This window comes from Aotus nancymaae, unplaced genomic scaffold (assembly GCF_030222135.1).
Source record: "Aotus nancymaae isolate 86718 unplaced genomic scaffold, 86718_ANA_hifiasm-v0.15.2.pri h1tg000057l, whole genome shotgun sequence".
Lineage (NCBI taxonomy): Eukaryota > Metazoa > Chordata > Mammalia > Primates > Aotidae > Aotus > Aotus nancymaae.
The window spans coordinates 16,480,571-16,494,027 of record NW_026988471.1 but is presented as its reverse complement, the minus strand read 5'-3'; the positions used below and the strand labels follow the sequence as shown (position 1 = coordinate 16,494,027).

The 13,457-nt window shown below is 45.0% G+C and overlaps 1 protein-coding gene across 1 annotated transcript in view; it reads right to left on the bottom strand.

Moving 5' to 3' along the window:
- Positions 1-1,701: 1,701 nt before the first annotated feature.
- Positions 1,702-13,457, bottom strand: part of VSNL1 (visinin like 1) — a 108,724-nt gene continuing 96,968 nt past the window's right edge. The window contains exons 3-4 of the mRNA XM_012438855.3: positions 8,804-9,019; positions 1,702-2,949 (exon numbers count right to left, since the gene is read on the bottom strand). Of these exons, the coding sequence (XP_012294278.1) occupies positions 2,752-2,949; positions 8,804-9,019 (414 nt within the window). The 3' untranslated portion in view covers positions 1,702-2,751. The remainder of the gene's footprint in view (positions 2,950-8,803; positions 9,020-13,457) is intronic.

Sequence of the window (13,457 nt, the reverse complement as noted above, 5' to 3'; positions counted from 1 at the left end):
TTCTCATTTTAAGGCTCTAGGTTTGGGGGTCAAGCTGTTATGGAGCAATAGTAACTGAACCCACTCCCAACACCACCCAAACCCATAGAAACCATTATAATGTGGTATTTCCTTTAATTTTATGTGAGTTATTTTGTGAAGATGTGTCTTTCATTTATATATGAATATAATACTAGGCAATATATTTTGATCTTTTCCTTCCACTCAGCATTTTTTAAATGTCCATGTCGCTGTGTCCATCACTCTGTTGTTTCCAGCTGCTGTGTAGCGTGCCATAGGGTGCATCACCGTATTTTCCTCACCTGTTTCTCTAGTGACGAACCACTACATTGCCTCCAATACCCACCCCACAACCATCCTGGGACATGTCCCCTTATAGCCCTCAGTGGGAGTTTCTTGGGACAATACACCTGGAGTGGGAATGCTGGGACAGAGGGAATGGTATACTTCTAGGTACACGCTGCTGGACATTCTCTCCAGGATCACTGCACCACTCCACACTCTCACAGCAGCAGAGACTTAAGTAACAAGATGCTTGCTTGCTGGCCCAGCTTCTACATTTTATTTATAAAAAGAACTAGTGAGTCTGCTGGAGGGTTTGTTTTTCCTAAGTGCCCCAGATACAGTTCACTTCCTTTCATGAAGGTCTTACTTCAGATGTCACCTCACCACCTTATTGCAAAAGGCCACCAAAGTATCCCATCACTCCCCTTCCTGTTTCCTTGCCCTGCTCTTCTTCATTGGTATTATATTTGGCATTTGTGTGTGTATGTATTTAGTGTGTCTCCCTCACCACACAAGAATGATGTTAGGTGCACAGTAGGTGATCAACGAAGATTTGTTATGAATGAATTGCTCAGAGCCTGGCTTAACAGGTGCCATTCTGAAGAACTCCCCAACTCCTCAACTACCTACCCGTCCTCACTTAGTTGGGAAGGGGTCTTGAGACGTACTGAGCCTCCCTGATCTCTCCCTGCCTACACTTTGGGCTCACCATGAGCAAGGGTGAAGGGTATTAGGACATTCCATTCACATATAGTACTGTCTTCTCAGGGCAGAATATTGGTTCTATCAGTGTTTCAGGTACCGCTGGTGTCCTAAGTGTTTGTAATGGGGTCACCACTTCTTGTTAAATGGATGAATAAAATCATTAGGCCCTGGTTTAGTGTCACTTAATGATCCTAAGACAAATAAAGAATGGTTAAAAAAAAAAGGAATTAAATAAAAAATACTTGAATAAATAATATAGCACTACACTGTCTGTTACTAAAGCCACTAGCTATATGTGGCAAATCACGTTTAATTACAGAAGAAGATTCAGTTCCTCAGTCACGCTAGCCAGACTTGAAGTGCTCAATTGTCATGTGGGCAGTTATAGCTAGTGTGCAGTGCAGACCTTCCAATCATCTGAGAAAGTACTACTGGGCAGTGCTGTGTAAAAAACTCAACTCCTTAGCAGGGCATGTTCTGAAAACGCAAACCTGCTTTTAGAGGTTTTGATGGAATCTCTTCTGCCTTCTTCAAGACCAAAAAAGTCAGAGTTCTGTTCTATTGTTAAAAGTATTGTTATTTTTTGTATACTTTAGATTTGGGAAGACAGACGTCTTCTTTCCTACTGGCTTACGCTGGAGGACACCCGCAGCCTACTGTGTGTGCACAGCTCTACGTAGTTGCACTGAACATACATTGTTAGCACCAAAGTCACACTGAGATAAAATTTATTGTCACAGATGAACATCTTTTTTCGAAATGAACAAATCTGTTTTACTCTTCACACGCCATGTTCACTGTCCTTCTTTTGGGAGCCTGGATGAAAAGTTGGAAAGTTGCTTTTTTTCCTTTTGTTGTCATTCATTCTTCAGATTCCAAAGTTGTATATTTAACAGTAGATTTAGTACATTGTTGCTAGCTGACCATGCTTATTATAAGCATCTGCTGCAATTTTAAAATTATAAAATAAGAATTAGGGGGAAAATCAATTGTTATAAATTTATTTGGGATATTTATTGCCACCACATTGGAAGCCTTTGAAAATTCAAACAGAAACCAATACACTTCCATCTTTTTTTTACTTTCGATAAATAATATCTTTGTGTATATGTATATATAGATAGATATACTTAATCAATAAATCATTTAGCAGGGTTTTTACATTTTATACTGCATTCATCCAAAACAGCTCTTTCCAGATTGGTAGGATGCAAATGAGGTAAGAATTAAGGCAAACCCAAAAGGCATGCAAATGTAGTACATTTATATTCACTGATAATACAAGCTCTTGTGGTGTGTGGACAAGACACAGGAGCCAAGGGTCCCTCCGTGTCTGTCCAATACTATTTTACAGGAGGGTGGTGACATAGCTTATAATTAAGTTACATTACCGTGGGGGTCTCAGTGCTACTAACGTTATGTAATCAAGGAGATACGAGCATTAGCAAAACATGAACAAGAAATCATATAACTCTTTGCAGCACATTTCTGCCCAGGCTTTGGAGGAAGAGGGTTTTTATGAAATGATATTACACATATCGCACTGTGGCAGGTTTTGTTTTATATATGCTTTTAAAATTCATTAGCAAATGACATTCTCATGCACACAAGTGTTTCAAACACAAGAAGCAAGTCCATTTATAGGTAGTCCAAGCAATATTTGTGTGTGTGTGTGTGTGTGTATGTGTGTGTGTATGTGTGAATAGCTGCAGACTGAATGGAACATTGAGACTTTGTGCAGTCCATAGCAGTGACATCAGCTCATTTCTGGATGTCGCACTGCAGAAGTAATACAATGGAAGGGTCGCTCTTTGCAGCTTCTTTGAATTCATCCAGTGTAATCTGGTCGTCTTTGTTCTTATCCATCTTGCTGAAAATCTTGTCTACTCGCTGCTCAGGCGTCAGGCCATCTTCATTCATTTTCATCATGATCACAGTGCCCACCATTTTGTAGATAGCCTTGGGGAAAAGAGCATTGTAGGTGGTATTACCAGAAACCCAGGAGGACAGAGAGCTCTTCTTGCCTCCCCTTCACCTGACTGGATCCCACCCATCCTCCAAGCCTCAGCAGCCCTTTTCCCATAGGAGTTTCACTTCTTGTGCTGCAAGTTTCTGTGACAACCCATACCATCACCCCCATCGGAATACATCTCATCTTTATTAAAATAACTGCTTTGTCTTCACCACCAAAGAGTACGTTCTGTGGAGCTAGGGATCATCGCTTTGCTTACTCCTGTAAGTCCAGGGCTTGGTACAATGCCTAGCACATCGTAGGTCTTCAATAAATACTGATCAAATGAAAAAGCTTTAGCTTGCTGGAGCATGGGCTGTGGGGCAAGCGACAGTAGGAGGGAGGGCCAGGTGAAGTGTTGAAAGATGAAGCTGAAGAGAGAGAAATGAGAAGCAGATCACAGTTTTCCTAGGCTAGGATAAAGAATTTAACTTTACTTCAAGTAACTCCTTAAATGCTATTGAATAAGAGAGTGACATAATCAAATATGGGTGAGTCTGGTGACCAGTTGGATATAGAAGAATTTGGGGTGGCTCCCAGGTTTCCGGCTAGAGGAAGTGGTTAGAAATGGTGGCTCAATGGTGAGATTAGAAATAATGGTTTAGGACTAGGTTCCTGGGTTCCACTTTAAACGTTCTGCATTTAGATGCAGAAAACAGTCAAAACGCACTAGCCTTGGAGATTTAGGAAAAGATGAAATGTGGGGCCAAGTGATAAGAAACTTACAATATAATAAGACAACCAAGCCAGGTGTACCATTAAAATTAAACTCTGCAAGAATTTGATTCAGAGAGAGTTGTGGAGAAGGGACTCTGTGTATAAGTTAAAGAATAGAGTGAGAAGATTCCAATTATCTAGGCCAACTAATTGTATACAATTAATTCTTGATATGGATTTTCCAAAGTATAAAAAATTTTCTTTCTTAGAAAATTCCCTTAAAAAATAAATGCCCATCTATACAAAGTCTTGCATGAGAACATTCATAGCAGTATCATTAATAGCCAAAATGTGGAAATGAAACAACTGCTCATCAATTGTAAACAAATAGGATAAAGATATACAGTTAAAAAAATACTATTTTAGCAACAAAAGAGAGTGGATATGCTACAACATGGATAAATCTCAAAAATATAAAGAAGCCAGACACAGATGTAATTCCATTTGTGTGAAATGGCCAGAAAGGCAGCCAAATCCACGGAGACACAGTGGTATGCTGGTTGCCTGAGCCTGGGGTGGGAGTGGGCCTTTGGGCATGATGGTTCTAATTGGGGGAATAAAAATGTTTTAAATTTAGATTATGGTGATGGTTGCATATCTCTGTACATTTACTAAAAATCTAAGTTGTACACTTGACATGGGTGAATTTATGTTCTGTAAATTATAACTCATAAAGTTGGGTTTAGAAATGCCAATCAGAGCAAACCACTAACTAGAAAGTGCTTTATTTAACAAGCTATAATGTCCACTGAGATGAAATATTTTGTGTGTATTCACTTTTATAGCTAGATTGTACTGATGTATCATGGAACACTTTAAGAAATTTGTCCTTAAAAGAGGCAGACCTTCTGAAATTTCAATTTGTGGATAATTGGTAGACACGGTTCTGATTAGTCTAATGGCCAGAGTGGTGCGCAAGGAAAAAGCAGAGAATGTGTACTGTCTCTGGAATTTAAAAAGAGAGAAATGGCCTGTCCATATGTAAGCTGCCACTCTCACCCTGACCTTTAAAAGGTGAAAGCAAAAGCCCTTACATGAGGCAATGGATATGAATGAAGACAGCAAGACAAGTGCACTATTAATAAAGTCACGGTATGAAGAAATGTAAACACAAGAGGTCCACCTGGACCTCAGATGGCAACTCTGAAAATGGCAGGGTCTCATTAATCACAGCCATGATGCAGCCCTGCAATTGGGACTGTGCAAACAACACCAAGAAGGGCCGTTTCCGATGCAGACTCTTACAGGTAATAATATCTCAAAGGCCGAGGGCACGCCAGACCCAGAGCTCAGTGTGAACATGCCCCGGTGGTCCCCAGCCATCATGGGCCTGTACTGACTTGCCTTTCTGTATAAACTAGAAAACTGGACAAAAATCAAAGAAATGGCTCTTTTCAGACTTTACAAATGACAGTGCGAGACTGCAATTGCTAAGAGGTGAGAAGCAAAGTAGACGAACCATACGATCAGGCCGGAGGCCTTCCGGAACCACGGCACAGCGGGGAGGGTCCCAAGCGGGGCTGTCTCACGAACTGGAAGAGACAACAGTTGGAGGGGGAAGGTGAAGATAGCCAGAAATTTCGGGGCAGAGGACCAGAGAGGGAGCTAGGAGAGAGAAAGCCTCAGAAATCTGCCTAGGAGGTCTCCTCAGTGTTCGTCTGGAAACTAGGCTGCACACAGAGGATAAAAGTCCACAAGGAAGTTTCTGAACAATAAGCTGAACCACGCTTGGTGCTCACACAGGCTTGCAGAGCATTCTAGTTCTTAATGCAAAGAGCTTGCTAAACACCTGGTCATTCTGGAGGGCCACTGTCCATTCTTCTTTTTAAAGCAAGGCTTCTGGCAGACTTTTCTATGCTCACTGTCTGCTTCTGCCACTCTCATTCTCTTGGGCTGCTCCAATTGGGATGTGGCCCCGACTCCTCTGAAACTATTCTCAGCTAGTTCACCTGTGGTCTCCAAGTTTCCAAATCCAATTGTCAAGTTTTACTTTTCTCCTTTTACTTGTCCTATCCATAGCATTTGACAGGACTGCCCGTTCCATTCCTTCCCTGTGAAACGGTCTGTTTCCCTTCTCCGACTTCTCACTCTTCCTTTTTGACTTTGACCTTGTTGACTATTCTTTCTCCTTCTCCTTTACTGATAGCGCCTCATGTTCCTCACCTCTAAACATCAGGTTGCCCCAGGGCCTCAGGCCTTTGGAAACCTCTTTTCTATTTATATTCTCTGTCTAGTTATACTCTGATATGTCTTCTTTCACTTAAATACCTGAATAAGTATCACCACACATGGGGCTGGTTCCTACCAGTCAGAATAGAGAAACCTCACTAAATATATGAGAAAATCATTAAGAACCCCGGAATGGGCCGGGCGCGGTGGTTCATGCTTGTTATCCCAGCACTTTGGGAGGCCAAGGTGGGTGGATCACAAGGTCAGGAGTTTGAGAACAGCTTGGCCAACACAGTGAAACCTCATCTCTACTAAAAATACAAAAAGTAGCTGGGCATGGTGGCAGGTGCCTGTAATCCCAGCTACTTGGGAGGCTGAGGCAGGAGAATCGCTTGAACCTAGAGGCACAGGTTACGGTGAGCCGAGATCGTGTCACTGCACTGCAGTCTGGGCAACAGAGCGAGACACTGTCTCAAAAAAAAAAAAAAAGAACCCCAAAATGGTCACAAGTTGGTCACTGGGCTAACTCACTACAGAAGAGCTACTCTCCATCTGCTCTAAAAGCTTAAAATTATAAAACTGCCTCGGAAAGATCACACTAATTTACATATCACTTACCTGCCTGTCAAAACTAATCTCAGCACTCTTCAAATGAAGACAACAAAATACAGACACTATAATGTAACATTCTTAATGACCAGGAACCAATAAAAATTATTACACATGTCATGATGCAGTAAAATGTGACCCATGACCAGGTGAGAAATCAATCCACAGAAGCTCCGCATGAGAACGCTACGCTGGATAGAAGAAAGGAAGAGCTAGCAGTGATGGGGCGAAACGCGGAAGAACGAAGAGAAAGAAAAGCAGCCGCCAACAGCCAGGAGCTGGCCTGGCCTGTCTGCCGGCCTTGGTGCGGCCGGGAGCTGGCCCAGCCCTCACAGTCAGGTCTCACACCAAATACAGTCAATGTCACAAAATGCCTGTGACCATGATGGAACAAGACAAAAACAAAACCACTCTGTCATGAAGTCTGAACAGACACAAAACACCACACATCCCTACTCCTGGCTGTGATGCGTGAGCATCACCCGTTAGAGCATTGCGTCCGTCTGTGTCCCCTCCTCCTAGGTGAGACTATTGAGATACCCAATCATAGAAGTGTCCCCACTCCCTGACAGTAGCCAATCCACGGTGAACCCCTGCTTCCCCGAACCCTCCCCAAATCACCCTCCCAAAGCCCAGATCCTGTAAGTCCTTTCTAATACCCTTCTGCTGAATTGCCCCAAGATTCCCTCACTGCAAGCAGTAATAAACTCAACTGTGTAAGTGTGGATGTGTCCTTGGGGGCTCTGGCTGAAGGGCACTGACAAGGATTAGAGAGAAAAATTTTGGAGAGAAAGGGATTTGGTGACCAATGGGGGAAATGACAAGAAGTCAAAGAGAGAATAAACTTGGAAAAATCTACTCTGTATAGAGAGACCTTGGAGAGAGCCAAGTTAAGTGTGGAAGATGAACAAAAGATTAAAGAGAGAAAGTTGAGAAAATCAAGCCACATGTTTAGAATTATTGTGCCGTATCTTTTCTGATGACCTGTTTGAAAAAATATTTACATTTAATTGAATGAAGGGAATACACCTAAAGAAATAAGATGTGAGTTTGCTGGGTATGATTGAAAGGGAGTGGGTATTGAGGGGGAGAAGCCAAGAGAGAAGAGACTGGAGATGTGGAAAGAGAGGGTGTGCCAGTGAACGAGGCCAGCTCCCAGGCAGCGGGTCGACGGGTGACTTCTCCCTGCGGCTGGGAGGAGAGTGAGAGTCCTGTGGGGTCCTTGGGGCTTTGGCTTCCATTTCTTGCAATCATCCCATTTTCTTCTGGGGACCCACCCCTGCCTGATCTCAGCCCTTGGTGTCTGGATGAGGCATCCCCCAGCTTCAGGATGGAGCACCCGGCTCTACCTTCGGCAAGTGGTACTTTTCTCTCCTTGGTCAGAGTGGCTGGTGCAGGGGTGGGCACCCATGCTAAGACAGGCAGTTAAAGGAAAGCTACTGAACCATGCACCCGCTCTTGCATGCCTGCCAGGCTCCAGGCTGGGTCTGGGTTCTGGGCGTGCCACCGTGAGGGGAGAGCCTCCTCACAGAGCTTGTATTCTGTCACATATTCTACTCAACAAGGCAATCTGGGGCAGGTACAGATGTTGGGACAAAACCCCTCTTGGTAAGGGTTAGATTGCTTTGGTGTGGGGGTGGGGTGGGCATATTTGGGAAAGGATGCGGGAAGGAAGGCCTCTCTGGGAGGTGGGATAGGATCAGAGATGGGAGTAAGGGAGGAGCCCCAGGAGGCCAGGGGAGGGCATGCTGGGCAGAGAGTGAGGAAGTGGAAGACCCCGAAGTGGGACCGGGCATTAGAGGAAAACCAAGAAGAGCTTCACATTGGGAGCACAGAATACAGGGGGTGGTGTGGCAGAGGAATCTTGGGATACTCGCAAACACACGGGCAAAGCCTGCTTGCTGTGGAATGATCAGAAGTGGGAGGGATACCAGCAGGAGCTCCTGGCAGCCTCGGATGCCCGGTAGACACAGCGGGAGTGAGGCAGAGCAGAGATAAACTAAGTGCCAGAGAAACTGAGCCCATGACATTCTTTGTGCCCAGTAAGGCAAGTTCATGGGAGATCCAGTGATGAGTGAATGGCTGACGACGATGCCACTGTAATGACAGTACTGGCCCCTGGGCTTGGTTCCAGGATGTCTCCCACACTGTGCTGCAGCGGGGACAGAAGCAGGAGAAGTCCAGGTATGCTGTACAGCCAGCAGGGCTGGAGCAGGGAGAGAAGGAGCCAGCAAGGCCTGCACCCAGGAGGCTGCCATGGGGTCTCCTTCTGTGCCCACCCCCCGCCAACCACGCCCCGGGCCTCACCTCGATGATCTCCAGCATCTCCACTCGGGTGATCTTGCCATCACCATCCAGGTCATACATATTGAAGGCCCAGTTCAGCTTCTGCTCAAAGCTGCCCCTGGAGGTGATGGACAGGGCGCAGATGAACTCTCGGAAGTCGATGGTGCCGTCCCCATTCTTGTCGAAGGTTCGGAAGGCATGCTGGGCAAACTTGGAGGCGTCTCCATAGGGGAAGAACTGCAAAGGAGAACACACGCAGTCAGGTGTCAGGAGGGGACGGAACTGCGGTGATGAGGTAGGTTCCTAATGACAGCACCACAGGAACTCCTGGACGCTGCTGGGGCCTCACCCTTTGGAGAGAGGTTTGGCCTGACTACAGGGGCAAGGGCAGGCCTCAGGGGAGGCTTTCCCACGGCATGTGCTCACGTACAGGCATCTCATTGTTTCCTGGGGGTGAGGCTGGTGACATGTGGCTTTTGGTTGATGGGGCTTGGAGTCAGTCAACAAACACCAACGGATGCTAGTGTGGCAGCATCTCTGCTCACTCCCCCAAGGACCAGGACCGAGGCAGGTGGCAGCTTCTCTCCCCACACAGGGCTACTACACGAACATCCACGTTCCTCTAGATATGAGAATCTGGTTTCATCGCTGCTCAACAGGGCCAGAGGGAGGGTGCCCAGACCTGATTTCTCCTGCCACCAGCCCTCGTCCTGGGCCCACACTTATCCTCTCCCTGGGTGAGTTTCCAGTTTCCAACTTCTTTTTGCAGGGACTTTTCTTTTGCAGAACAGACATTTAAAACCCATTAAAAATAGAACATGACTGGGCTTATTTTTGAGAGACATAAAGAGGTTTCTCCACAGAGCCAACTGTCACCAGGGTTGTGTGGGAGGCAGAGAATGGACACAAGGAGGAAAAGGAAGCAGAGACCACAAGGAGGGAAGACCAAGGGGAATCGGTAGGCGGTGGCCTCAGTCCCCTTGGACACAGGCCTAGGCCAGTCACAAACAGCAGGTAGTTCTGATAATTAACGGGGAAGAACTGCAAAGCCCCAAATAAAACCAGAAACAAACCGTGTGCTATTTTAGAGCAGAGAAGTTATGTCTGTGTTTCTGGATGAATAAATCTGGGTTCTGGGTTCTACAGACAAGCACTACAAGGTCTGCAGAAGGTTACTGAGGATGCTCATTGAGATTCCTATTCTTTCGTAAGTTTTGCCTTGCTACGTGGACCCGGCGAGCAGCCTTCACACAGGTGGCCTCTATGCCCACTCTGGGCTATCTGCCTCGAGGCCCTCGGTCCATCTTTCTCACTGTGCATCCTGCCCTGGGTCCTGCAGAGCCCTGCTTCCCACTCCTCCTGCACCTAGAAGTACATTGGAAGGTAGAAAATTTCTCTCCAGACATAAGAGATGCTTTAACACAGAAGGATTTGATACATGGGGCCCAGGGAACAGCCAAGTATTCCAGGAGGAGGAAAGTTCCCGTTACTTATATTTCACTAGAACCCGTTACTAGACACAACGGTCTGTTCAAAAGACTATTACTATATAACTAATCACCCCAAAAGTTAGTGACCTAAAATGACACAATCATTTTATTATCTCACAAAATAAACATTTGAGACCCATTTCTGTTTTCATCAAACATATCTTTCCCTGGCTACAAAGGACAATGTTCTCTTATGTTCCCTCATTCCCTAAACACATCTTTCATTTCTGCTATCCTTCATTTTTCATTATTCATCAAAATTCACTGAGTTCTTTTTCAGGTCAGGCATCGTCTTGGGTGCTGTGGATTCAGAGGGTAATACCTCCAGGTCTCTGTGTTCTGAGTCTGCACAGCTAACGGGAGGACTTTACTCAAAATGGACATTGGTCATGTTCCTTGATAAGAACTAGAATAGAAGGCAAAGTATTCCTAAAGATCAGAAAATGAGCCGCTGGTTTCAATGAGGGAAGCTGTGGAGGGAAGAGGTTTCCTTCTCCTCTGACCAACTCAGCATGATCCCGGCTCCTCACCCGCAATGCTACTTAGGTGCTTGGTACCCGAGGACAGGGTGCCAGGTACTGAATTTTGGACTAAGCAATGTTGAACCTGAAAACTTCTACATAGGCAAGTTTACAACTCCTGTGCCTTATGCATGAGTGGTCCTGGTCCCTTTCTAGGGGGTGCTGTTTGCTGATGTGCTCATCTGCTTCATGATTAGGGGCCTGGGTGCAGCTGGCACCTGTGAACCTGACTCGGAGTGGAGCAGGGCAAGCCCCTGGGCAGGTGCCCAAGTCCCCAGAGTGCTGTTGACCAGCCGGCGTTTCCGTATGCAGTTGGCGTGAGACCAGTGGCCACAAAACCTTCATTCATGTAGGTTTCTGGGAGTGTAATGCTTTAACTGTCTTAATTCTCACAGCCTACTTTTAGGTTAAGGGATATTTCACAGTTTTATCTAAAAATAGCTGGGCACCTTAGGTCAGTATATTAAAAATTAACTTAGGTCTAAAAAACTTTGGGAGAAAAATCAACTGTAAATTTTGAGCTATAAAAATTACATGTGCCTTGCAGAAGGTCTATATACTGACTTTTATCGCCAACATATTTACTTTAGAACTGAGTGTGTGCTCACGTGCTCTGAAATGTCTGGAGGGATTGTTTCCTTTAGAAAATGTATCCTATCATGTTCTGAGTGCTTCGAGTTTTTCTAATTAGGGAAATGCTCCTTATTTTGACAAAATAATTCAACTCTAGATGGATCGTCACAGAAAAATGAAGCCACATTTCCTTCAGTCTCTAGGAAGAAGTCAGGGTCTGGAACACGGCTTTATTTCTCTCGGAGGACAATAGGGCCTGAAACGCACAGTGATTGATTTTTTTGTTTTTTGTTTTTGCATACTCTTTCTCAATTTTTTAACTCAGTGTATTTTGCTTCAACTCTTGTGTTAAATTTTGACATGGAAGTAATTTTTGATGGCAGTAATAACCTATAAATATTCTAATATAAAGAACTTTGAGGTTGAAAAATTATAAACATATATACACACACACTCATATGTATATGTATATATATGTGTGTGTGTGTATTAGTGTTCTCTCACTTAATTTTCATAATAAAATCTGACATTGTACGTTCCATTTTGTAGATGAGGAAGTAGAAGGCTTGAAAGTTCAATGGCATTTGCCTAAGATTCCTGGCTGTCTGCAGCAGAGGCTGGATTTGAATGCAAATCTGTCTGACCATTTCTGCCACACCTTGATATTTGTGTTAATCGAGGGTTAGCCGAAGAAATAAACTTAATTCTACATTTGATGAAGCAACCAAATTTGTTGCATTATGTAATTTTTAGCATCCATTGCCTCTGAAGCTCGAAATTCTCGACTCTGAGTATTATTGCCACCTTCTGGCCAAACATATGTACTGTATGAAAATTACTAAGATGCTACTGAGTTATTTTCTCATTCTTTAACTCAACATTTATTGAGCAGCTGTTATGTGTCAAGGACAGTGTTAGGTGCTGGCAATAAAAGAAAGACGTAGAGCACTAAGGACAGTGGGGGAAAGTAGGCATTAACAAACCCACCATATAAAGAAGTATACAATTATACTGTGATAAATTACAAGTGTATGGAGCTGCGAACAACAGTAATGAAGATGATATTGTCAGTTTGAAACTTTAAAATATTAGTGTGCAGTCCTTTCCCCCCACCCTAATATGCAGGCTGCTGACAATTCATTGTTCTTCATCATAGCCTAGAGTTTCAGAGTCTGAGACTTCCTGGGATTACACAGACCTTGACTGCTCCCGGGTGTACTCTACACCCTGGCCCTGACCAGACCAACCTGCAGAAGAAAACCCCAGGAAACACCTGAGGTCTTTTCTCTCCCCAGGCAGACAGCAGGAGTCTTTGCATGGGTCAACCAGCTTCCTACTGGCCAGGGCAGGAGCTTTTCCTACAGATAATGGGCCCGAGTCTGCATTTCTTTCTTTTCAGTAATCTATCTAGTTGTGAATATCAAAAGGTTTGTTTCCTCTAAGAGGTGGTGCATGAGAACCAGACAACATTGTCTCTGTGCCTCCAGGGCCCTACCCAGCGTGGGCACAGAAAGGCTTGGGGTGATCTACAAACACTGTGCCTCTGTCCCATGACACAACGTTTCCTCTGCAACCCCATCCCAGCCCTCCCCAGCACCATTGCTGCCTGGATAGCTCATCCTTCCAGAGAATATATTGCAACATTTGCCACGAGTCTCTCCCCTCCAAAGATCCCTGGTGCACTGCCTCAATGCGATGGAGGCGGCAGCTCCCCAAGAAGTCCTCAGCCCAACCCTTGGGTGAGGGTCGGGTGGGCACAAGCAAGGCCTTAGCCAGGACTCGCCTCCCCTCCCCCACTCAATAGCTGATGTGCTGTGTCAGGAGGGGTGGCAGCAATGCCACTTCGGAGGATGCCTCTCTCCAGGGCTCTGCCCAAGGCCCAGCTCCTGGCTAACGCTGGGCAGCCCTCAGACCTCAGAATAGATTTCTGCTCATTAGTTTGCTGGAACTAGAGCTCATGATAGGAATTAGGCCTTCAGAAAACCAGAAGAGTATTCTTGGACTGCTCGCTGCTCTTGGAGGGGTCTGCCATCCAATCCCTCCTAAGACATAGTTGCTTTTAAAACACCCTCACTTGGGTCAATTGTGTTC